Source organism: Macaca nemestrina, chromosome 15, assembly GCF_043159975.1.
Source record: "Macaca nemestrina isolate mMacNem1 chromosome 15, mMacNem.hap1, whole genome shotgun sequence".
In the NCBI taxonomy this organism is placed as follows: domain Eukaryota; kingdom Metazoa; phylum Chordata; class Mammalia; order Primates; family Cercopithecidae; genus Macaca; species Macaca nemestrina.
In genome coordinates this window covers 65,373,997-65,399,477 of record NC_092139.1, presented here as the reverse complement: position 1 = coordinate 65,399,477, position 25,481 = coordinate 65,373,997, and the positions used below count along the sequence as shown (strand labels likewise).

Below are 25,481 nucleotides of genomic sequence, written 5' to 3'. Positions count from 1 at the left end.
GGTCTCAGGGCAGGCCATGCAGGGCTCTGCAGTGTCACTCTGGGAGAGGGCTGTGGAGGCAGCTGCAGGCCCAGTGTGCCGAGTCCACAGAGTCTGGATGTGTCCTACATAGGCCCAGAGGTTGTGGGGCTCAGAGAATTGAACCACGTGGGAGGAGTGTAGTGTGGCAGGGGCCCCATATGAAGCCCGCTGTCCTGGAGGCACTGGGGCGGCGGCGGGGGTGCAGAGCGGCCGATAGCCTCCAGAGGATGTGGGTGAGGTTTTCATGTGTGTTTTCCTAGAGGTCTTGCAGTTGTGAGGACAGAGGTCCAGGGCACAGTGGCCTCACCTTGGAGTACACAGAGCCAGGCTGTCTCCATACAGAGAGACTTAAACTCACTTAGACCTGGGATGGTGGCTGGTCAGGGTTAGGCTGTAGGTGGCAGGACGTGGCCACACCGTCAGGGGTTTCCCGAGATGCCGCAGGCTCAGGTCTGTTGGGGAGAGGCCTGGGTCACCTGGTGCCTCCGAAGCCTCCTGATGTGACCGGGCCTTGGTGGACCTGCAGGAACTGTCGGCTTCTCACGGAGGACTCACCATGCTCTGCTCTCTTTAGGACGAAACAGGTGCCTATTTAATCGACAGAGACCCCACCTATTTTGGGCCCGTGCTGAACTACCTGAGACATGGCAAACTGGTGATTAACAAAGACCTCGCGGAGGAAGGTAAGCCGACTTTTGAGCATAGGTGCCTTAGCTTTGGGGGCAAGGGCCTGACAAAGGTGCCACGGGCTCCACTTAAGACGCAGATGCCTGCAGCCTGGGCCCCCAGGGAGGAGCAGGCCCTGTACTCTGAAGCTGGGGCCTACGTTCTGGTGCTGAGGCCACGGGCAGCGGCGCAGCTGCCGGAAGGGAGGTCTGGGGACCCTGTGGCTGTGGGGTCCTCCCCGGCTGCAGCTCCTTGGAGGGCTCCCTCTGTGCAGGCTCCAGCTGGCGACACAAGGGGGCGAGGGGCTCCTCCCTGCTGTGACTGAGGTGGTCTGAGCAGGTGTGTGAGGCACATGCCCGGTGATGCCCACGGTGTGGCTCAGGGCCCTGGTTCCCTGGCCTGCTCTCCCTCAGGGACAGCCCAAGGGTGGTATCTCTGTGCCATCACCTGGACTGTGCCTGCTGCTGCCAGCTGCCGTGTTCCATTCTGAGTGGTGGTGGTGCAGGGACGGCACCCACACGCGTGGGCCCAGGCTGGCCTGCCTGTGTGCTGTAGTGCTGGCTTGGCTCAGAACAGCCCGAGGCCTTGCCATGAAGACTGAGGGTTTCTGGGCACCTGCGTGCAGGCGTGGCCCTGCTCCCCGGCGTCCGTGTCTGTGCATCGGTCTGTACTGGGCAGCGTCTCACTCCGTTTTTGCTCTGGGTCTCTGGGCCTCGGTATCTGCCTGCCTCCTCCGAGTTCACGCGGGGCGCAGGGTGACGGGAGCTGTGGCCCAGCCCTGCTCCCGCTCTGAGACTGTGACCCACGCTGCCCACTCCTGTCTCTTTGGCAGGCAATGTCTTTCATATGCGCTCTCTCTGGTCGCCTGGGCAGCCCCTTGTGTTCTGCCATGGAGCCGTTTGAGTCCAGGCTTCACTTTATCTCAGTCTGCCCCTAGTGGGATTGGCTCAGAAACAGGCGCTAGACACAAACCGCCTGGGCTCGCTGGCCCGCCTCTAACCCGCCTCCGACGCGGCCACTCGCCCTCGGTGCTGGACAAGGGGGCTGTGCGGGACCCGTGCAGGGCTGGGAAGCCTGTGACTCTGAGGCTCTCATCTCTATCCTGTGTGGCTCTGTGCTATGTAGGTGGCGGAGTGTTGTCCTGAGCTACCATGTCCCATGTGTGGGTTCGTCTGGAGACCACCCGTGAGGAAGCCCTGAGGCTAGACCTGTGGAATCTGCTCTTAAGGCTCTTAAGGGAGGTGTGCAGTCCCTAAATGCGGCACATTTAGGATGGCAGACTTTGGGAAGAGCTGGAAGTGACCCTCTCAGCCAGCCACAGTCTTCCCTTTGAATGGGGTAAACTGAGGTGCCAGGTGACTGAGACATATACACAAGGCTGCAGGCCTGAGCCCCACACAGCACCCCACCCAGTGGCGTGGCCGTGAGCAGGTTCCCAGCAGGAAGCCTTGGCCTCCAGGCTTGGAGGGAAAATGCCAGATCCCACCCCTTGCATGCCGTGGCCTCAGTTTAGGCATGCACTGAGCTGCATGTAACCAGTGACTCCATACCTGGTGGGCCACTGGAGGTTGCTCGAAGTTGCCTAGGGTGACCTGAGCTGGAGGTATTTAGTCCACACGTCGGCCCTCTCGCCACAGCCCCTCCACCCATAATCCTGGAACCCCGCAGGGCTAACGTGTCTGCAGGAAGCCTGTTAGGATGGGGCCTGAGCAGCTCACGCTGGGCCGAGCCATGGGTCCTCATTGCAGGGGATTCTTTGGTTTCGTTTGGTTTAGTATAGACAATTTATTTTTCTTTATTCCAGGAGTATTGGAGGAAGCAGAATTTTACAATATCACCTCGTTAATAAAACTTGTAAAGGACAAAATTAGAGAACGAGACAGCAAAACATCACAGGTAAGAGAAATAACTAAGGCTAGAAGCTTTTATGGCTGGTGTGAAGGAATGGCTCCCTCTTACTCCCCCGATCGGCTGCCTCCCACATGAGTCCTGCAGTCTGGGGCTCTCCTGCCCTGAGACCCTTGTCCTCTGTCACCACCCCAGTGCCCGCCAGCTCCGTCTACAGCCTCGCCCCAGGGTCCCTTGAAGGATCCGTTCAGCCTGCCTGGCCCAGCCTCTGGGAGCCCCCAAAGGATGGTTGTAAGGGAGTTGGGCATGGGAGACGCGTGGAGGGAAGGAGGGCCCCATGAGGGCTGGTCTGGGAGACCCTGAGGTGGATGGCATCTTGTAGGGAGCAGAGGGTGCCAAGGGCCTGCAGCTAGCATGACTGGAGGGAGACAGCAGAGGGGTCATGTGGATCTGCACAGGCGTCAGAAGGACCTTGGTTTTATTGGGAAGAGGGGCGAGTCGCCACAGACAGACCTCTCACACCTAGCGCAGCCCTTCTGCAGCCCGGGGAGCCCAGGTTGTTGGTGGGCTGTGCCCAGTACCTCCTGTGGAGGGGCCACTGCTGGGCCTTGGGCATCAGTCTTGTCCCTGAGAGCTGAGCCTGCCCCGGCCCCAGCTTAGCATCCTTGGGAAGGCACCAGGAGTGGGTGTGGGCCACACTGTGGCTGTAGCTGCCATCAGAAGTCTCGGTCCACTTAGAGCCCTGGGCCCTATGCAGAGACTCCTAGCCTGGCCACTCAGGGCCACTGGCCACCTAGCGACATGCCCAGTTCCCCCTCCTGCTGGAGTTCCCTTGGCACCACTGAGGGATCTGGAGGGGCTCCTTATCTGTGGGGCAGGAGCTGTGTCCCACACCCTGGGTCACCTTGTCCAGCCTGCTTTTTTCCCTGTTGTGTGACCGGGCTGTGTGGGTGCTCCCTGCCTCAGTCTACCTGCCCGTATGACACAGGTGGGTGAGAAATGGTGCAGGTGGGAGAGTCCTTGCAGTCCAGTCTTGCTGTGACACACAGTAGCATCTTACTGTCTTGCAGAAGAAGGCACTCGGTTGTGTGACCTCGAGGCCACTGTGTGCCTTTGTCACTCATACATCCCTGGCATGAGTCACCATCTTAAGGTCAAGGACCAAGGATCCCTGAACCCTTTCTCACTGCTGTGTTTCCATCCAGCTCTGTCTGCAGCCGGAGTCCTCTGTAATGACTGTGTCTGGGACATGGGGCCGCCCTGCCCACTGGGGAGCAGCTCCATGCAGGCGGGTGGCCCTGGTGGCTCACCATCACTTCCAGGACCACAGCTGCCTAGAGGGGCATAGCAAGTGTGCCAGGCAGGTGGGGGATTAGGAGGTGGATGGAGTTTTGGGAAGCAGCTCAGCCTTGAGGAGGCCTGAGTCCAGGCTGCTGCGCAAGTTCAGGAGCCTCTTCTGGTAGCCGGGAGTGAGCTTTGTCTGCCACTGGCTCTCAGGGCCCTGCCTGCCAGAGCCTTTCCTGACCAGTGAATTCAGGGCTGCATGGTTCCTGCGTGCGGAGCAGAAATGGACGCTCTCGTGTCGTCATGTGGAGCCACAGGTGCTCTTGGGATTTCAGGAACATGACTCATTTTATTTTGGAACTTAGAAATAGAAATATTTTTGGAGGCGAACGAGGAAGCAGAAAACAGCAGCTGTTCGGGCCGCGTGTTTTGATTTTGTGGATGTGCTCAGGGTTGCTTTGGGCCTCGTGCCCTGCGCTGAGAACTGGAGAGTGAACCTCAGCCTCCCTGGGTCACCTGGGCTGGGGCCACAGGCAGCAGCGGGACATGGGTGGCCCGCCCTTACTTGTGCCCATTGTTCTTGCAGGTGCCTGTGAAGCATGTGTACCGCGTGCTGCAATGCCAGGAGGAGGAGCTCACGCAGATGGTGTCCACCATGTCTGACGGCTGGAAGTTTGAGCAGGTGAGGGGTCGTGGCCAGGCTGGCGGCAGCCATGCTGCAGCTGAACTTGTACTCACAGTGGCTCAGGGCTCAGTGCTCCTGGAAATGCAGACTTCGCTGCTGGCATCTTCCTGCAGTTCCGGGGGTGCTCACGACAGTGGCCTGCGCCCTGTTTCCACTGGAGGAGCCGTGGGAGTTCGAGTGTGGTGGGCAGAGGTGTCTCAGGCTCTGCCCCGTACCTTTCCCTCCTCCCTGGCCTGCCTCTTCTTCCCAGCGCTGCACTTTCTTCACATCACCTGGCACCTCTGTGTGACCAGGGGATTGGTGTCCCCAGAGCCTCCTGGCAAGCCCACCACTCAGTGCACGCCCCCGTCCCCCACAGCTCACTCCAGTGAAGCATATGGAGGCCCTGATGCCCTTCTCAGGCTGCCTCCCTTCCTGCCTGTGCTGGAAGGTGCTGCTAGGCCCCCGTGCCTTCTTTCCACCTGGCTTTACCAAGCTGTGGCGGGTGGGGTCTGATGGGTCTGTGCAGGGCGTGCCTTCTTCAGCAGCTTCCATGGGAGCCACCTGAGTGCTGCATGGGCCACTGTGCTGTGGCCTTGTGGCTTGTCATCGGGGACCTCAGGACACATGAGGCATGGCCTCTGAGTGGGGAACCCTTGCCCACGGCCTGGCTGCCACTGTTCCTGGTGCTAGGCAGACACTGAGGGTGGGGACAGTGACCTTGCCCAGCCCTCCCTGTCCTAAGAGTTTCCTCTGTCACTTGCTTCTGTCTGGGGCAGATTCTGTCCATGACCCAGTGGCCCTGCCAGGTTGTGGGAGTGACAGGCTCAGCCAGTGTCCCTCTGAATGAAAGCTACCTTTTCCTTTGAGTCTTTCAAAATAATCACATTGTAGGGTACTCTGAGCCTCCCCTTAAAATGTCGCCAAAGACATTTGCATCCCACCGTCCACCCTGAACCCCTAGGCTGGGGGCCGGGGTGACTGTGGGTCTCTGTGCTGACAGGGCAGCTGACCAGCAGCCTGGGCCCTGCCCTGCACTGGCGGCTGCATGTTTCTCATGCTCTGACCTCACCAGAATCGTGCCAGAGGCTCCCATGGGAACAGAAATCTCCACTGCTAGGCAAGCCCCACCTCCCCATTGTCAAGAGGCCCTGGGAAGCTGTGTCAGCAGCTCGGGGTCCGTGAACAGGGCTATCCCCATGTGGCACCTGTGCTCTTCTTGCAGCTGTCTTGTGACTTTTCTGTCTGGGAGGGAGCGATGTGTCTTGCCCGTAGTGGGCACCTCCCTTCCGGGGCGGCTTCAGGTCTTTGCCCTTAGCGCTTCTGGGTGGATTCCGAACCCATTGCAAAGAACGGGTGTCCTCCCTGTTCCTTGATTATGACCTGCTTGGCACGCTTCATCCCTTGGCGACCCCTTCTCCCAGTTCATGTAGGGAAGCTGCTGGGCTGACCAGCTGCCCCGGCTGTGGGGTGGGACCCTGCGGGGTGCTGGGAGGTGGCCAGACCGGACCTAGGGTCCCCAGTGGTCAGCAGGGGATTGCGAACAAGGCTTGGGAAGTGGCTGGGGTGCCTGTGAGGACACAGGGGCTCCGGTGGGCATGGCCATGAGTGCTCCCAGGGATACCCTTAGCTGCTCGGGCCCATGCCAGCACCCCTGTGGCCGCCTCACTGGGCTGGGTCCACTGTTGCCCACTGGGTCAGCCGCCAGCGGCACAGGAACAGCAGCTAACTGCGGGTTGCTCTCCCGGCCATTGGTCCAACTGTGCAGGTCATAGTGAGGCCAAACTGTGAGTGCCACCCAGCTGCTTTTTGGCTTGGTGGTGTGCTGCTGGCATGCTTTTTGTGATTTGCATATTGCATTTTAATTTTCCCTTTAAAAGCACAGAAGTTCCTAGGGGCCCAGATTAGCCAGCCATGGGCCAGATGCCTGGCCAGAGAGACAGGTTGGCCCTGGGCCTGCATGGCCTGGCCTGCCTGGTCACCTGGAGGGAGACAGGTTGGAGTGGCCCAAGGGTGTGCCCAGCAGGCTGCAGCAGACCCACCCTGGCCGAACTCCTGGGCAGCACAGCTCCTCCAGCGGCTTTTGGTCCAGTCAGCGGGCCCCAAGCTCTTCCCTCCAGGCTATCAGAGCTGCCCTCCACTCTCCTCCCGCTGCCCCTCTCCCTCCACCCCAGTTCAGGGACCCTTCTGCGCCCCTCCCCCTGGGGCAGCAGCCCCTTTTGTCCCAGCTGGAAGCGCCAAGGAAAGCTCAGGGTCCTCGCAGAGGACGAGTTCACCCCGTGCCGTGCCATGGTGTGGGGGTGCCGCACGTGTGCTCGTGCAGGCGTTCTGGGGCTTTGTTTTCCATCCATTTCCTCAGGCGTCGGCAGTCTTTGCTGCGGCTTTCGCGGTGGCAGGCACGTCCTGAGCCTGGGCCGGTCAGCCTGGCTGCGTCTCTCTCAGGCTTCAATGGGCTGCATCTCAGGCTGTGTCTTCCCTTGCAGCTGGTCAGCATCGGCTCCTCTTACAACTATGGGAACGAAGACCAGGCGGAGTTCCTCTGTGTGGTGTCCAAGGAGCTGCACAACACCCCATACGGTACAGCCAGTGAGCCCAGCGAGAAGGCCAAGGTGAGAGCTGGGATGGCCCCGGCCTGGGGCAGGCTTGGGTGGGAAGGCTCTTGCCCTCTCAGAGCTTCCTCCTCTCCTGCCATTCTCATCAAGCCCCCAGTGTCCGCCCCTGTGGCCTTGCTGACTGGTCAGACGCATGGTCTCCCGTGGGACAGGGTCTGTCAACACAGGCTCCCAGTAAGCTCCTGCGACCTCCCAGCCTGTACACAGAGCTGCTCCTGGAAGGGGCCCCTGGGCCTACTGCAGGGGCTGTGCTCTTAGGAATGCCACTGAGGGCTGTGTCTCAGGGGACCCAGGGTTCTCTGTTCCCAGGGCACAGCCTTTGCTGTGTGAGTGAGGACTTGGGACGCTGAGGCCTGGCTGGCATAGGGATCTGGGCCATCCCTGAGTGCAGGGATGTGGGGGTCCAGTTGTCGTGGTGGGGATCTGGGCCATCCCTGAGTGCAGGGGTGGGCACCCTGGCTCAGCCACTGTCTGGGCCTCATCTTTGTTGAGAGGAGGGTGTCCTGCAGGCCCTGGGATTCTCAGGCTGCACAGAGTGGGCCCTGTGTGGCACCCAGCCTGGCAGCACTGGCGCAGACTCTGCGGGGGTTCAGGCCCTTCTGTTTTCTGTGGGGCAGGCAGCTGGGGTGAAATTCAGGGACCCCTGCCTCATTTGCTTTCAGGTTGGCCCCGTGGCCCTGCCCACAGGTGACCCATTCTGGTGGCATTTCCTCTGGGCACATTCTTAAGGTTGAGACTCCAAGATGGACAAATGTGACCATCTGAGCAGAATCCGGCCTTGGCCTGGGCCAGCTCCACCTGGCAGGACTCCCGGACCTCAGAGCCAGGTGGTGGCTGGAGAGCCCTTGGCTGGGGTCTGCATTGGTCTGGGAGAGCCTGGGTGGTGGGGCAGGCTCTGTGGGGAGCCAGCCTGGGGTGAAGGCTCGGGGCATTGGCAAAGGATGTTGAGTGGGTGCCATGAGAGGCCAGAACTGGAAGGTTTTTAACTGGTGGCATTAAACCAGGGACACCTGGGCAACCGCAGACTCTTGGCTGGGGGCCTCTGGCCAGCCACCAGCAGTCCAGGACTGTCCCTGTGAGCCTCTCCGAGTCGGCCTTTGGAGGTATGCCTTTGGGAACAGAGGGGCGGGGCCACCAAGCACGTCTCCTGGAGGCCTGTGACCCGGTCACTGCAGCCTTTCCACCACGGGCAACTGTCCTGGCCCAGAGCCTCCCTTGCTGGCCGCCGGTTGCCCTCTTGCTGTGGGCAGAGGGCAGTCCTGCTCCACCACTGTTCCTCGAGGCCGGGGCAGTATAGGGCTAGGACAGGCCCTGGCTCGTGACAGCCAGGGTGGAAGCTGGGGTTTCACTGCCAGGCTTGGAGATGCTCTTCCATTTGAGTCTCAAGCCTAGGAGGCAACCCCTGGAGCTCAGTCACAGGGAGGCGCTTCTCTTCCTCTTGGAGCAGTCGTAGGGCTCTTTTCTAAATGGTTTTATTTTTAGAAGTTTTTTATTTCTGAGCTTAGTTTTTATAACCAAGCTCCCCTGGGCTCCTATCCCTCAGGTGGCTTGGCAGCTGCAGAAAGGACATGCTCTGTACTGTGAGGAAGCTCCAGGCATGACCCCAAATCCATTTGTGGTTGAGAATGTGGCCCTATTTCATTTTCCAAAAATACCTGCTCTGAAGTGGGGCAGCTGTGGTGGCTTCTTGATGGGGGTGGTGTCAGCAGTGCCCCGGAGGCAGAGCTCAGGCCAGGGCCTCAGGAGGCCGTGGGGAATTGCTGGGGCCACAGCTGGAGGACTGTGATGGAGGCACCCGAGTGTGGCTGGGCTGCACAGGCCGCATGGTCTGCAGGCCCTCGTCCCTGGTGTCCCTGCAGCATGTGTGGCCTGGTGCTGCTGGGCAGCTGTCCACACTTCAGTCAGCGGTGGCAGGAGCAAGGGGTTGCACTTGTTGCAGGCGAAGGTGGTCCACACATGAGCACACCTGCTTCCCACGCCAGCCCCTCAAGAACTTGTTAGAAGGACGCGCAGAGCTCACAGAGCGCTTGAACTCGGGGCTGCTGTTTATTCCCAAGGAACAGAGAGACAGGTTCAGATCAGCAAGGGCGGGCGCCTGGGCAGAGGCCAGGGTCTCCCCCGGCGTCGAGCAGTGCCCGGGCGGCTGAGGAGGGGGTTTTTGGTGTTTTTGGGGCTCCATTCCATAGCCACGCTCGATGGGTAGGTCCGCCGCCTGCCACCATGGCTGATCCCAGTCTTACCTCCTGTCACCCAGGGCCCCACCCTCTCTCCCGCAGCAGTGGGGCCAATGCAGTGGGGTCCACAGAGCCCAGGCAGCAGAGGCCCTCCTATCAGGCCAAGATCTGCGAGCTAGCGCCATCTGCCAGGAGTGGGGCCGGAGGCCAGGCGCCTCTGGACAGGGTTCAGCCCCTCAGCATGTGGTGGGACAGGACCAGCCCCAGATCACGAGATGCAGCTGCCTCACACAGGGAAGTTTCACCTCTGAGATGTGGCAGAGCCCCTGAGCCTGTGTGTCTCTTCATGGCGTGGCCTCACTGGAGGGTCACCGGGTGTGGGGGTTTGGGCCCGGGGTAGCCGCCCACCCGCACTGTCCTGACAGCCTGTCTTCTCCCCTACTGCACGCTGCACGCCGCCAGAGTGACGACGAGGACGAGGGGCACCCAGGGAGTGGCTCAGATTAAGTGTGAATGTCATGGTGAGCTCCGTGGCCTCCTTGACCCCATGGCCCCAGCTGACCCTTGCTGCAGACCCTCCCTGTGTGTCTGTCTCTGCCCCGTAGTTGACAAGAGCCCTCCACACTCCACGCCAGCTGTAGATCCGAAATAGCACTTTCTGGGGGGCGGTGGGGCTGTTGCTGTGGGGGCAGACGCCCAGGGGCAGTATTGGGGCGTTTGTTGGGATGACTGGAGGGTGCCTGTGTCAGGCCAGGCTGTGGACGTCAGTAGTCGCGAACACAAGAGCCCTTCCTGGAGGCTGGGCAGGGAGTGCCACTCCTGCTGGCAGCCCTAGTGGGTGACCTTGTCTGGCTCAGGCCACAGGCTCAGGGCCAAGGGGTCAGGACCACTGCAGCAGACAGCAGACCCCGATCTCAGCTGCCAAAGCCCACGGCATCCCTGCTGTGCTCAAGCCTCCCAGACCAGCGTGTCCTGCAAGCTCCTCAGCCACCCGTGCCTGCCTTCCTGTGGGGTGCCTGGCCATGGGGTACAGCCTCAAGGGCCCCCTGGTTGGTGTCTGCAGTTGGGCCTTCCTGTGGAAGATGGCTTAGGGCGAGAGTGTGTCCAGAAGACGTGGGTCTCAGCCTGGGGTGAGAGTAGACAGAGTAGCTAGTGCTGCCCCGGCCAGTCTTGGGAGGGTGAAGGACAGCACTTTGGCTGCAGGTCTCCAGGGGGTCTCCTTCCCGCATCAGGAGGGAGCTGTTGGGGCTCCCGGATGCTCCGATGCCACGCTGCTCGTGGCCTGTCCACTGCGCTGCTTAGTTTTACACAGGGCTGGTGGGGGCTTGGGAGCTGCACTGTCTCCCTGAGTCAACTCCAGACATCCCAGTAAACTTGGGTATCACCCTGGCCCAGGGATGTGCTGGCCTGCGGGATGGGCTCCTCCGAGGCACTGGAGAGTGAGTGGGAGCCTCGAGCTGGAAGTGGCCCAGGGCACTGAGCCTCAGGTGCACCGTTGGGGGTGGAGTATTGGAGTTAGGCTGAGCAGCTCAGGGGACATGGCCTCCGGGAGCCTTCGGAACAAGCCTGGGGCGGCATGCACCTCTCACCACTGCCCTCTTTCTGGTCAGTGCAGCATGGCAGTGACCTTTGGGAGGCTGTGCCCGGCGAGGGCCCGGGCATTGCTGCCCCACCTGGTGTTTCGCAGCCCTCACGTGACACATGGAGACAGCCGTTGTGGGCCACGCACAGTGAGGCTGGCTTGCTCCGAAGCTCCCTGCCCGGAAGCGTGGGCTGGTTTCCCCTCCACATGGTCTCTGGGGCTGCCGTGGCTCATTTTGGGAGTTCAGCTTAGCAGCATTGACCAGCGCCTGAGCCTGTTCTCAGGGGAGCCCAGGCCGACTTGGGGGTGGCCTCGGGGGGTTCCTGGATGCTGGTGAGGAAAGTAGGGAGGGTACCCCAAGGAAGAGTTCTGAGGAGGTCAGAGGGTGGGGAGGGCAGGGGCCGAGGGGCGGTGGACTCTGCAGGGCTGCCGTGGTCCAGATGAGGAGGGGTCCCCACAGCGTGATCTGCACTTGGGGTAGGCCTCTGAGGGCTGGCCGGTGTTCCATGGGGCAGCCGGGAGGGGCCGGCATACGAGGTGGACTGGCCAGGCTGAGGTGCGGGGCCGAGGGCTTGGGCAAGGGGCATCTCCAGGAGGGTCTGGGTGTCGGGGTGGGGGTGGGGGCTGCAGTAGGCATAGAGGAACGGAGGGAGACAATCGGGGAGCGGGGACTGCTGAGGGACCCACGGGCCGAGTTGCATTTCATGTCTGAAACCCAGGACTGAGTGGGTGAGAGGGCCAGGAGTCAGCACTTTTGGGTGGGCCTGGGAGGGGCTGCCGTGCACAGTGAGCACTTCCTGTGTGGGGCCTGGAGATGTGCCGGTCACCCCGGTGAAGGTCCTGGGCCTGCCAGCTGAGTCCCCAAGAGCCTGGCCGGTGCTTCTGGGTTCTCAGGGCCCCCCGAGCTGACCCCAGGCCTGTGGGCTCTGTTCTCTGGAGCAGGCGCCTGGTCAGGGCCACCTCCCTAGCCCAGGGCCCAAGTCCTCATTTTATGCATTTGGTGTTTTTCAGATTTTGCAAGAACGAGGTTCAAGGATGTAAGGGACATAGTATTGACAGCTGAAGAAATGATTTACGTTTTCCCAAGATGTAATGAACTGCCATGTCCAGGAAGCTTGGCTGTGAGAAGAAACCTGCTTTTGATCATTTTTCTAGAGATCTGGGTGTGAATCCTTTTTTGCCTCTGAGGTGGGTGGTGAGAGACGGGCCCAGCTGTCCAAGGCCAGACGTCCCCAGGTGGGGGGAGCGCAGCGGCCGGGTGGGCACTGCCTCTCGGGGGGGCCTCGATCTGTTTTTTCCAAGTGCCACATGGGACTGAGGCAGACGCTCCCAGTCAACCCGCTCAATACTGAAGATGGTGTGAAGGAAGCGTTCTTGGTGCTACACAGTCTGGAAAAGCAGCCTGGGCTTCACTGGCAGGAAGCGGCCGCAGCCGCATCGGTGTCCAGCGCGTCGTGGCCTCTGGTCCAACCGCCAGGCCCTAGTCTCAGTCAGGGAGTCTGCTCTGCCTCGCAGGCGGGATCGCTGGTTTCTCTCCACCTCGCAGAGCTCCTGACACAGGTGGCTTCTACGTCGTCACTACTTCCCGGTGTCATTCCGAGGCTGGGCCTTCTTCTGACACAGGCTCCAACCCCGCCTGACCAAGCCTGGGATAGTCAAGGCTTCTCAATTTGTATTTCCCAGGCGAGAGAACTTTGTACCCCTTTTCCGTGTGGATAGACTCCCCAGTGTTTATACTCTGGAAATGCCCACAGGGCTTGCTGCGTGCAGACTGATCTGTTCCACCCGTTAGCGTGAGGTAGCAGTGTCGCCTCGTCCCTCCCACTGCGGGCTCACGGGGAGCTGGCGCCTGTCAGTGCCTTGTTGCGCCTGGCATAGAGGTTGAGCTGGAGGCCTGTCCACTGGCTTCTGGAGCTGAAGGTCTGGGTCACGGTGAAAATTCGGGATGTTTACAGAGCATCACAAATGCCTCTCTCTCGCCGCTCTCTCATTTTCTTTGTGTAACTATGCAGCCTTTCCTCTCTTTCTGGGATGTTTGGGACTTTACTCGACCTGCATGGGCTCTGCCCGACATGCCGTGGGAGCTGCTGGGATTCCTTTAGAAACCGCTGCCCGCATGCTTTGAAAACAGACCTTTCTCAGCTGGCTGTGGGGACCTGTCAGAGTCTGGGGACCTGGTGTGCAGGGCAGGCTCCAAGCGCTTTGCTTCCGGACCTCAGGCTTCCCAAGGGGCGCTGTGCAGACTGACCACCGGCCTCCCGCCTGCAGGTCAGAGGCTCTGACACTGTCTGGTTTCCAATGCTTCTGGAGACTTCCTGCCTAGGCCTCATCCTCTTCTTTGCCAGTCACCTGATTAACCAGTTCTCCAGCATTAGGACTTACCTCCTCGTTTTTGTAAGGTCTCTTGTATGTTGTTACATGTTTGGCTTAAACAATTTATAAAAGCCTTTCTAGAAGGCAGACTTAGCCACGGTCGACCCTGTCCTCCCCAGCAGAGCCCGGGAGGACGACGGCCGCTGGGGCTCCTGGGCATCCTCTCTGGGGAGCTGCTGGCCGCTTAGCGTTGTTTGACTTTTGACCTTGACATAGTAGATAGGCTTGTGGTTTTTTTAATTTAAAGATATTAAGACTTAATTCACTAAAATTTATTCTGAGGGGATATTTATACTTTTATACTTTTTTAGGTATTGTATTTTATCAGCTTACAGTTTAATGCCTAAGTTTCCCCTGAAAATAGCAAATAAAATTGTGTATTTATGAATGAGCGTAGCAGCTGTTAATGGTCTTAAGATGCAGGGAAATGCCAACCCGGGTCGCTTGGACCAAGGTGCTGCCTCTCCAAGCCGCCCAGCCCCACTGGCCGCCACGGCTCACTCGGGGCTCTGCCTCTCAGTCGATGACCGGGGCAGAGCCGGGCAGTCCACGGGGTGCTAGCTTGGCTGGGGCCACTGGATCAGAGCTGCACAGCCTATCCCTGCATCCTGCTCCGCCTGGACACCTCACCTGCCTCCAGCAGATATCATACCCCCATCCTGGGGGACTAGAGACCATGTACAAGGGCCTTTTTTTTTTTTTTTCCTTAAGAGACAAGGGTTTTGCTACGTTGCCCAGGCTGGTCTTGAACTCCTGGGCTCAAGTGATCCTCCTGCCTCAGCCTCCCAAGCAGCTGGGATTCCAGGCGTGAGCCATTGTGCCCGGCTCAAGTGATGTTTTTTTTGGAAGTCCTGATACCTCAAGTCAATGTCTCCTCCCTCACTTTAGCCTGCAGCCCAGGTGGTGACAGCAGGAGCTTCCTGAGAAGGTCCTGGGGTCCTGGCACCCCCTCCCCAGCTGCTATGACTTCCCCTGGTGGCTGCTCTGCGAACCTGGTCCTTGGACTCCCTGCCCCCCTGCAAGGAGATTCCCATTCATGGTGTCCCCCAGGGCCTGGCTGTCTGAGGTCACAGAGCCTCAGGCTGTAGTGGCCTTGTCCATCCTGTTTCCAGGTGTGTGGCTGGCCCAGCCTGACCGCAGCACCCTGGTGAGGGGTGGAGTGGGTGACTGGGCTTCCAGGAGCCCAGCATGAGGCCGGCACAGGGGTTGGGAGCAGGGGAGAGACCCAGATTCTGCTCCAAGGGGTCTTCCCACTGCCTGACTCCCACCAGGAGCCTGGCTAGGCCTTGCAACCCCTTGACCGGGTAGAGTTGTGGGCACTTGGGAGAGGCCTCAGCATGGCAGGCATCCCTAGCCAAAGCCCAGAGCAGGTCTCCCATCCAAGCAAAAGGCTGGAAAGCAGACAAGCCGTGCAGTTTGGATCCTGAAGCCGAGGACGCTTAGGGCCGCTGGGTCTGCTGGGCAGGGAGAGAGCCCTGTTCCTCCTCAGACCTAGGGCTCCGGCATAGCCCACCCACTGTGGGGGCTGGGGCCCCGCCCCACTCCAGGAAGCCCAGTGTGAGGGCAGAAGAGGAGGCAGGGGCGGGGCACGTGCAGATGCCTCGCGTGTGTGCCCATCCCCCCAGGCTTCCTGCAGAGCCCATGACTGGAGCCCTCCAGCAGCTGGCACCACCCTCGACATCCCTGCATTTATTGGTGTCCATTCAGCAGGGACTTCTGGCACCCTCCTTCCTCCTAGAGCGCATGGCAGTGGCTGGCTGGGGTAATAAAGAGCTGGCCCCACAGTACGGCCACCAAGGCCCTGATGTGGCGTCTGTGAGGGGTGGTGACTTCCGGCACCTCTGCACTCTGAGCTATGTCCCCCAAGATGGGTCAGTTTGCCCTCAGACCAGCCCTTCCTCCCCAGCGTTCCCAGGCCTGGGGCTTGGCACAGGGAGGCCCAGCCTGTGGCTGACCCCTCACCGCAGTTCACCGCTCCCGAATGGAGCCCACAGACTTCTTTCCCGGCGCTCCCGCTGTGTGTGTGGTGTGTGTGTGTGTGTATATGTGTATGTACGTACTGGCTGTACATGGTGTGGGTGTGGTGTGTGCCTGTGTGCGCATAGTGTGTGTGGCATGCACATGTGCTGTATGTGATGTGTGGCATGTGGTGTGTGCCTGTGAGTGGCATGGGTATGGTGTGTGTGTGTGTGTGCGCGTGCACACATGGGCCAACTGAGCCTGGGGATGAAGGCTGCCACCCGCTCTGCCTGCCTCCCTGGGAGCCACAGAACTTGCACAGTCCTGTGCCAGGCTCTCCCTCGAGTTCCTCCTGGAGCTGGCAGGGGCCCTGCTGCCGCCCACCTGGCAGATGGCTCAGAGCCCTGCTTGGTGGCAGCGTGCAAAGTCTGAGCTGCACCCCCGCCCCAGGGTGGAAAAGCGACCTGTGGCAACCTGGACTGGTCCCTTCCTAGCGTCCTTCTCACAGCGTGCTTCGTGGGAGCTGTTAATTGCATGGAATAGACCTGTTTTCCCTTCTTAACCCCTAGTCTCTGCAGAGAGTGTTTTCTGCTCCCCTCCCATGGGCATCCGCCTGTTGACATCCTGGGTCTGGGATCTCAGCACAAAGCAGGGGCTGCCCTCCTGAGACCATCTAACCTGTAGCCTCCCCCTGACCATGGGGGCATGGGACTCCTTGCACAGCCCAGAGCAGGGTGCAGGTTCACTGGGGGCTCTCCAAGGCTGCGAGGCCTGGCCAGTCCCTGCTCGGCTAGGACCACCCAGTGCTGCTGCTCCCCGGGCCTGTCTCTCCCTCTGCCTGGGCTTTGTGCATCTGCTCCACCATGGGGCTGTGCACACAGGCCCCCTAGACCTGCCCGCCCACCCCTGGGCTAGATGAGTGCAAGAAATGGCCCATGGGGACCACTGGGCAGCCCTTGGGGAGGTGGGTTGGGCCCAGCGGGGAATTCCTTCTGTTTTGCTCCCCATGGTGTCCCCAGGGCTGGTCCCCAGCAGCTGCTTGCTGAGTGGGTGTTGGTTTGATTCCTCGGTGAATACCCCGGGCCTGTGTGCATGTGAACAGGTGTGTGTGGGTGTGATGTACTCGTGCGCATGTCCAGCCTAACCCCCTTGCCACCCCCTTGCCACCACGTGCTGCTCTGGACTCCGGCATGGGGGTGGAGACTGAAGAATGGGGCAGAGGAAGAGGAGCCAAGGGTCAAGGGGAGACACCAGGACACGGAGACAAAGGGTGCCAGGAGCAGGAAAGCACAGGTGTGGGCACCCACCCGAGGGGACAACTGTCACCACTCCTGCTGAAGTGGTTAAGAGAAGTTGGGTGGCACCAAGACATGGGCAGCCAGAAGTGCAGGCTTGGGAGGCTGAGGTGCTCCTGCCCAGCCAGCCCCTCCATGCCCTCCTCTCCCCCAGGCACGGCTCCTGCATGGCCCTGAGGGCCTTTCCACATGTGTCTGTCGCTGTCCGCAGTGTCCACCCTGGGGCGGCCTTCGAGGTGAGGGAACAGAGGAACAGGTGGCAGCAGGGGGCCTCCTGTGCGAGGCGCCTGACAGGGGTCCCATGCTCTGGTGCCGCCCTCCCCTCAGACACCAGCTGCAGCTCCCTTCCGCTGATTCAAAGATGACCAGAGCCCTCCACATCTCCCGCCTGGGCCTTGTTCTGCAACTCACAGCTCCTCACCAGCTGGGGTCGCCCAAGGATCCCCACGTGGGCAGCTGGCACACAGGCTGGGTTTTTATTGGAGGAAACATAAATAAAATAACGGTATTTGAGAGGGGAGGAAGGAGCACTATTTACAAATGAGTCTGGTGGGGCTCAGAGGTGCAACAGCAGCGCTGGGAGAACCAGCAGGATGGTGTGGGCAGCCAGGCTGGGTGCAGAGCTCTGCTCAAGGGGCTCCTGGCCCCGAGGGTCTGGCTTCTGGCCGCCCGACCTCGCTGGCTGGAACTGCAGTGTGGGGATGACCTGATGGATCCAGTTGTGGTGGGCGGTGACACGGATGTAGACACCTGGGCGGTTCTGCTGGGCGCAGCCTTCACCCCAGCTGATCACCCCGGCCTGCAGCCATGACTGACCCACGAGGCACACCAGAGGGCCGCCCGAGTCGCCCTGTGGGGGATGCAGAGGCACTGTCAGCCCACCTTGAGTTCCCGGAGACTCAGTTGCAGCCGCACAGGAGGCATGTAGCTCCACACTGGACTCCTCTCCATCCCAGAGCCTCCATGCCTGGCTCCCCCTCTCCTGCCAGTTGATTGACTAGAGTGCCTATTTTTTTAGTGTCCCCAGATCAACTAGGGGGTGTGTGCGTTGAAAATGCAGTTTCCAGGCTGGGCGCGGTGGCTCAAGCCTGTAATCCCAGCACTTTGGGAGGCCGAGACGGGCGGATCACAAGGTCAGGAGATCGAGACCAGCCTGGCTAATACGGTGAAACCCCGTCTCTACTAAAAAAAAATACAAAAAACTAGCCGGGCGAGGTGGCGGGCGCCTGTAGTCCCAGCTACTCGGGAGGCTGAGGCAGGAGAATGGCGTAGACCCGGGAGGCGGAGCTTGCAGTGAGCTGAGATGCGGCCACTGCACTCCAGCCTGGGCGACAGAGCGAGACTCTGTCTCAAAAAAAAAAGAAAATGCAGTTTCCTGTGCCCCACCCCAGAACCACTGACTCCTGGGATGGGGTCCAGGAATCTGCTTTTTCTTTTTTGAGACAGAGTCTCACTGTCGCCCAGGATGGAGTGCAGTGGCGCGATCTCTGCTCACTTCAAGCTCCGCCTCCCGGGTTCACGCCATTCTCCTGCCTCAGCCTCCCAAGTAGCTGGGAGTACAGGCACCCACCACCACGCCTGGCTAATTTTTTGTATTTTTAGTAGAGACGGTTTCACCGTGTTAGCCAGGATGGTCTTGATCTCCTGACCTCGTGATCCGCCTGCTGCAGCCTCCCAAAGTGCTGGGATTACAGGCATGAGCCACCGCGCCCAGCCCGGAATCTGCTTTTTCGAAGCAAGCTGCTCAGCTGGTGGAATGCACAGCCCATGGAGCAGGGCATGATCCCACCCTGCCCTGGGCCCGGAGGCGGGGACTGAGTCCCCGTGGACACCACATTGCTCCCACCTTTCAGGCGTCCTTCTTGCCCTCCTCAAAGCCGGCGCACAGCATGTCATTCTTGATGGTTTTAGGTTGATAGCCAAATTCGGCGTCTTTGCTGTAGAGCAGGTTGCACTTGGGCGTGTCAATGATGGGCACAGCGAGTTTCTGCAGGATCCGCGGGTTGGGCAGGCGGTCTGGGGAGGGTCAGAACGGCCTGGGGCTCAACAGACTTCCTCATCAAGAACCCACGGCCTCGGGAACCACCACTCCTTCCTGCCTGCCCTTTCCTCATGTTTAGACTATCTCTGGCCTAGGGCACTGTGGGGCAGACATCCTCCCTCCTTCCAGGCAGCAGGCTGGGCCCTTTCTGTCCCCGTCTCCCTTCACCCCCTCTTCCTTCTGGGTCTGCTGCTGCTCCCCTCAGCCCCACCTATGTGAACAGAGACCGGGTGTGTGTATTAATACAGCAACAGGAAGACTGTGGGTTCAGAGTGGCCCCCAAGCCGCCCTGGGCCTTCTTGAGGCACATCCCTCATTATTTCCTAGCCGTGTTTCCTTACCTTGTTCACTGGAGCTGCCCCAGCCAGTGACCCAGCAGTTCATGCCCGTCTCAAAGATCACCGAGGGGTCGGGCAGGCGCACGGGGAGGATGTAATTGGTGAAGGACACTGGTTCCTCCAGCTCCACGAGGGCCACGTCGGCACTGGAGGCCATGCCCTCGTACAGGGGGTTGCTCTCCACCCGCCTCACCCGGGCATACACAGCGTGCGGCCCTGGCTGCACTAGCTGCCTTGCCCCCAGCAGGACCTGGTACAGGGACATCTCAGAGGTGCTGGCGGGAGAAGCAGAGAGGCCGTGTGAGGCTGCCCCTCATGTGGGGACAGGCCCAGGAGGGGCTGGGGCTCCTTCTCTGGCCACCATCGTGCCCCACACCTCTCTCTGCATGCTGTCTTTGAGAGCCATCTCTAGGACAGCCAGGTGTAGCAGTGATGCATGTTTACATTGAAGCCAGACCACCCTCCTCAGATTTCCACCTCCACCCCTGGCCGCTGTGTGACCTTGGGGAAGTCACCTAACAAGTTCTCTGTGACGCAGCTTTCGCATCTGTGCTATGGGGACAGCCACAGTGCCTACCCGAAAGGCTGGCTGGGAGAGAACTACCCTCCAGGTGCAGCAGGGCCAGCACCACCTGTGGGCCTCTGGCAGGTGACCTGCCCTCTCTCAGCCCAAGTTTCTGATTTTTTTTTTCCCCTTAGAGACAGAGTTCTCATTCTGTCACCCAGGCTGCAGAGCAGTGACACAATTGTCGCTCATTGCAGCCTCCAACCCCTGGGTTCAAGCCATCCTCCCACCTCAGCTTCCTGAGTACTTGGGACCACAGGCACCACTGCACCTGGGTATTTTTTTTTTTTAAGTAGTACAGATAGGGTCTTGCTATGTTGCCCAGGCTGGTCTTGAACTCCTGGGTTCAACTAATCTGCCTGCCTTGGCCTCCCAAAGTGCTGGGATTATGGGCATGAGCCACCGTGCCTGGCCATGAGTATCTGAATTTAAGATGTGGGTTTTTTGTCATGATACTCTTTTAAAGATGAAGAAGAAAAAAGAAAAAAGAAAAAGATGTGGGGTTTAAAATAATTAGAGCTGTGGTGGTGAGGTGTGAGGTGAGGAACTTGAGACACACAGAAGGTGTGGGGCCAGGTGGTTCATACACGGCAGAGGGCTGGGTGGCCTGGCCTCTGCTCAGGGCTTTCTGGGGTGGCTCATGTGGGTGAGGGGAGGAAGGGCCATTCTGTCTGGTCCTTGGGCTTTGTGAGCAGAGTTCCTCCTGGGAAGAGTGTCGTGGAGCTGAGGTGTATGCGGGATGGGGAAAGGACAGGACAGGCCGGTGTGCAGAACCTGCCGGCGGCTTCCGCAGGGACCCACAGGGAGTGGGTGGAGGGGATGGAGGGGGTTGGAGGCCGTGCGAGGCGCCTCCCGCGGGCGGGAGCAGCGGTTGCAGTTGGAAGTTAGCCCTGGGGTTGGACCTAAGGGAAGCATCTGGCTGGAAAGGAGGCGGGGCTGGACCAGGAGCCCCCAGGGAGGTCACCCGCAGGACTTGGCGCGGCGGGCGCTGTCCGCGGTGCTGAACCGGCCGCGCGCGGGGCGCTGTCAGCGCTGCGGGCGGGGGCAGGGGCGGGCGGACTCACTTGGGGAAGCAGTGCGCGGCCGTCAGGACCCACCGCTCCGCGATGAGGCTGCCCCCGCAGAAGTGGCTTCCGTTGCGCTGGATGCTGACTTGCCAGGGCCACTCGCCCTCCTGCGCGTCCTGCCCGCCCACCATTCGGTTCAGCATCCTGGTGTGCCCACAGGCTGGGGGAGCATGGGGTGTGGGTGGGGGCGCTCACTGGGGCTGGTTCCATGGCCGAGGCTCAGCCCTCAGCCTCACACTCCAGTCCTCGGCCCTCCTGCCCCCGACCTGCCCGAAGACCTTGGGGAAGTCCGAGGCCTGAGCTTCTGGGCAGCCTGGGATACAGGCAGACCCTCCCTAGTTGCCCCCTGAGTCTGGCTCTCCATGCGGGGAAGGGCAACCTAACAGCTGCCTCGTGGGGGCCACAGAGACACTGAGATAACCCGGGAAGGGTCTTGTCCTAGGGCCTGACCCAAACAGGCACCTGGAAGGATGGAACGGGTGTCATGCCCTCTGCAAGGGAGCCACCCAGAGGGGGCCGGTCAATGCTCTGTGCTGGCCATCCTGCTCCCATGTGGACCTTCCTCCTCCTCTCCTTTCTGGGCTCCAGTTCCACGCAGCCCCCACTTTCCCCTCCTCTGGAATTCTCCAGTGCCCTTTGCGTTCCAAATTCCCTCTCGGTGTGAGTGTCCCTGTTTCAGTCCAGCCGGCTCCTGTCCCTCCCACCCCAGGGCCTTGGGTGCTTACCTGTTGCTGCCTTGGCCACCTGAGACCCTGGAAGTGAGGAGAGGGTGATCAGCCAGGCCAGGTGCAGCCTGGCCTACCCTCCCCAACCATGCAGCCCCTCTCCACTGACCCTCCCCTGCTCCGGAGGACTCCAGAAGGACAGTCCACAGAGGGACCTCACAGGAGAGCCCAAGGGCCTGCAGTTTCCCCCCAGGGCTGGCTCTGCCATATGCTCAGGCCCAGGCCCATGGGCCAGAGCTTATCTGCAAGGGTGGATGCTCCTTGCCACATGGGGAGCCGGTCAGGAGGTGCCAGTGAAGGGATCCCCAGGCTAGATGTCCCCTTCTCATCCTGGCAAGGGTTCTCTCTCTCCACACTCCCCACCCATCCTTGTCTGGAAGTTTCTGGGGAGGGTCCAGCCTTCAGCCCTGACACTGTGGGGTTGGCCTTTTCTCCTGGAACAGCTTGGAGCAGAAGAGGCCCAGGAACTGTCTCTGCATTTGAGCTGCCCAGGCTCTCTCACAGTCTGCTCCAGAATGGGCAGGTCTTCTTCCCCAAGTCTCACTTTGGTCCTGAGGCTGAGGCCTGAGCCCCACAGGCTTCTCCCTGGCCTCAGGGGGGTAGAGAAGGTACAGTGGTCTGCATTGGCCACCAGAGATCAGCCTTGTCAAGATTCCAGAGTCCCAAGAGCTGACCCCTCTCCCAGGCATGCAGCAGGCTCTGCAGGCGAGACCCAGGACCCCCTGCTGGACTGTGCAAGGGGGACTTTGGGGCGGATACGGTGAGGGGCCAGGAAGAGAAGTAAGGTATGGGATCGTTCAGGGGAACCAAGGATGGGACATTGCCTCCCACACCGAGGACACAAAGGACCTCTTGCTGGGCCTTTAACCAAACACTGGAGCCTCTACCCCAGCTTGGAGACCCCAGTCAGGACCACAGTGTACAGCCCCAGGGGTAGCAAAGCCTGGAACTGCCTGGCCTTGAGTCCTCTCACCACCCCTGCACTCCGTGCGTCTGCTTCTGTGGGGGCAGATTTGCCCGTAGCTGGGCGGGGGGTTAGAACAGGCACCTCCCCACATCTCGGCCCTCAGCTTCCCCTTAACCTCCAGTGCCTTCTGGGACCCAGCCTGGCTGCTATGGACCATGTCTTCGCTCCGCCTGGAAAAGATAACCAGTTCCCTGAAGTCAAGGGGCTGTGGGGACAGGAAGTGGCCATGGAGTGCTCAAGCACCCCGAGGGTTTTTACGGCATCCTCTTCCTTCCTGTCTGGCTCACAGTCTGGGGGGCACCTTCCCCAACACCATTGGTGGGCAGAGACACCCCTGGGGGGTGCTGGACAATAAGGCAGCAAGCTGCGAGGGGGCAGCTGTGGATGGGCAGGAGGAGGAGGTAGAGAAGGTGCAGGGCAGGCAAAGGGGTCCCCTGCAGATGCGGGGTCAGGAGCAACGGGAAATGGAGAGTCTGCCCTGGATGCTCTGCTCATTAATTTGTGCTAATTAGGTGCCCTTTTAAAATGCAAACACCCCCAGGAGGGTTATTCCCTGACCCCCCCCCAACCCCGACCCCTTGCTCCTTCCAAGCCTGAGGATCCTGCTTGCAGAAGAGCGCATACTGTCAGGCCTTCTCACCCTCTGGGAGTCTGCAGAAGCTGTGTCTCTATGCTCCCGGCCTGAGCACTGCCCCCTCCAGCGATGCCTCCTCCCCGTGCAGATCCTTCCTTCCTGAAGTGACCCTGTACTTCTCATTTAGGCAGAGTCTTCTGGCCTGTGAGTGCTTGCTCCCCTCACCCCACAATCTGGATGCCCTTCCCCTAGTCTCTGTAAATCCTAGTCTTCTTTTTTTTTTTTTTTTTTTTTTTGAGACAAAGTCTCACTGTGTCACCCAGGCTGGAGTACAGTGGCACAATCTCAGCTCACTGAAAGCTCCGCCTCCCGGGTTCATGCCATTCTCCTGCCTCAGTCTCCCAAGTAGCTGGGACTACAGGTGCCCACCACCGCGCCCAGCTAATTTTTTGTATTTTTTAGTAGAGACGGGGTTTCACCATGGTCTCGATCTCCTGACCTCGGCCTCCCAAAGTGCTGGGATTACAGGTGTGAGCCACGGCGCCCAGCCAAGTCCTAGTCTTGATCTAGAGATCAAGGCCCAACTGAATGCTGCCTCCTCCAGGAAGCCTTCCTTGCTGCTTGCATTGTCTATCTTGGAAGCCCCATACTCTCTCTCTAGCTCTCTGTCCTTCTGATGGGAGCTCTGCCTACAACACCCTGGAGCCAGAATCAAGTCTTATCTTAGCCCAGGAGCTCCAAGAAGGCAAAGGCTGCGTCTGGGGGACCTGAGCTCAGGAAATGTGTGGAGAGACACAAGTGTGGCTGTGGGGGCTGATCGGAAATGGGTGATGTGGAGAGCTGAGCCCTCCAGGGTGGGCGCCTTGTGGGGGCTGGAAGCAACAGACAGGGGTGCCGGGGATGTCGGGAGCATTGTTTGGGGCCTGGGCCTGTGATTCGCTGGTAGCTGGTGGGGATGGTGAAGCCTAGGACTCTAGTGGGTGCCAGCCAAAGACCTGGTGGGGGTGCCACCCTGGGGCTGGGGGTGAGGACGCATCCAGGAGTCCAGCCTCTGGTCATAGCTGTTGGTGAACCAACTGCTAAACTCATTGCCCAAGAGTTTTGGCAATGACCTTGGTTCCTCACCCCGCTCAGGGGCAGTCACTGCCTTCCACCTTCTGTGCAGATGGCTCGCTCAGAAGGCACCATCATCCTTGTGCTGGGAGGCTGGGGGGGATGGGGTGGGGGAGGCCGGGCCAGAGGGGCCACTCTGGTGCCCTCCTGCCCAGGAGAACTAGGAAGCCAGGAGTCCTGGCTAAGCTGCAGCCTGGGATGACCCGACCCAGCCCCGGGAGGTGACTTGAGGACAGGGAAGTGTGGTGGCTGCCGGGCTGGCCAGGCTAGCCCAGGAATGTGAGAGGGTTTCCCTGACAGAGAGTGTCCTGACCTGCAGGGAGGACCTGGCAGGTGGGGCCCCCTGGTTGGCACCTGCTATCCCTGACCCAGGACTGGGAGACGGCACAGTGGCGCATTGCCAGTTCCTCTGTCAGCAGGGGATAGGGCCCTCTGCCACCTGCACCCCCTGCCCCCAGCTCTCTATTGAGCCCGCAGCCAGCCTGCTGGGGCTTCCAGGCACAGGCAGCAGCCCTGGCTCGGCCACCCTCCCACCCCAAGAATGATGGTCCAGGCACTTGGAGCCTGAGTTCACATCCTGCACATACGAGGCTTCTGTCCTCACCTAGAGAATGGGGGGAGAGGCTGGAGAGAATGAAGTGGCAGGAAGCAGGGAGCCTGGCCAGAACTGGCACACCAGAGCCCACGGAGAGGCATGGGAGGAGGCCTTGCCCAGTTATGGCAGTGGGGTCCTCTGCGGCCTGTGTGCACACCTCCCACCCTGCCCTCCCCACTTTGGGCTCCCCAGTTGACACATCTAGAGCCTTCCCACCTGCTCAGGGGCAGGAGGGATGGCCTGTCCCACAGCCCTGGCCTGTCCCAGGGAGTAGGGGGCTGAGCTGAAGCCTCAGGCAGTGCAGCGGGGCCTGTTGGGCGACTGCAGCTCCCCGACCCTGCACCTTTGTCACTCACCAAAACACAGCAGCAGCAGGAGCGGCACCGCAGCGGGACGCCTCATGTCCTCAGGCCTGGCTGGGGCACAGGGCTGGGGTCGGCGGTGGCAGAAGTGTTGAAGCAGGAGCGAGGTGCAGGCTCCATGAAATGCAGTTTTATGCTGGAGATGAGCACAGGCCCGGCTATGCTGCCCAACCCGATGGCCCGGCCTGTCCAGCTCCTCTCCTCAGGAAGGAAGCGCCCAGAGCCGACTCCTCTGTGACCTGGCCCTGAACCCTGAGACCCCCGGGCAGACCCCTCAAGTCAGCGCGGCGCGGGGTGCCGTTGGCCTTGGTTCCTGGACCCTGAACACCCAGCACACCCCAAGCTGACCGCGGTGCACGCGAAGTCCGTCCAGCTTCATTCATTATTATTATTTTATTTATTTTTTTAATTTTTTGAGGCGGAGTCTTGCTCTGTCGCCCAGGCTGGAGCGCAATCTCGGTTCACTGCAAGCTCCGCCTCCCGGGTTCAAGCCATTCTCCTGCCTCAGCTTCCAGAGTAGCTGGGACTAAAGTCACCCGCCAACATGCCCGGCTAATTTTTTGTATTTTAGTAGAGACGGGGTTTCACCATGTTGGCCAGGCTGGTCGCGATCTCCTGACATCGTGATCGGTCCTCAGCCTTCCAAAGTGCTGGGA

General features: G+C 60.4%; 1 protein-coding gene and 1 pseudogene across 1 annotated transcript; one reads left to right on the top strand and one right to left on the bottom strand.

Annotated features, from left to right (window-relative positions):
- Positions 1 to 456: 456 nt before the first annotated feature.
- LOC139358377 (BTB/POZ domain-containing protein KCTD5-like) lies at positions 457 to 13,497 on the top strand. Its single transcript, XM_071078915.1, has 7 exons — positions 457 to 471; positions 596 to 704; positions 2,492 to 2,583; positions 4,406 to 4,501; positions 6,967 to 7,092; positions 9,732 to 9,790; positions 11,863 to 13,497. The coding sequence occupies exons 1-6, from the start codon at positions 457 to 459 to the stop codon at positions 9,774 to 9,776; spliced, it is 483 nt and encodes a 160-aa protein (XP_070935016.1). The 3' UTR covers positions 9,777 to 9,790; positions 11,863 to 13,497.
- A 3,455-nt stretch (positions 13,498 to 16,952) lies between these two features.
- On the bottom strand, positions 16,953 to 24,865 carry LOC139358897 (serine protease 27-like; annotated as a pseudogene).
- Between the last annotated feature and the right edge of the window lie 616 nt (positions 24,866 to 25,481).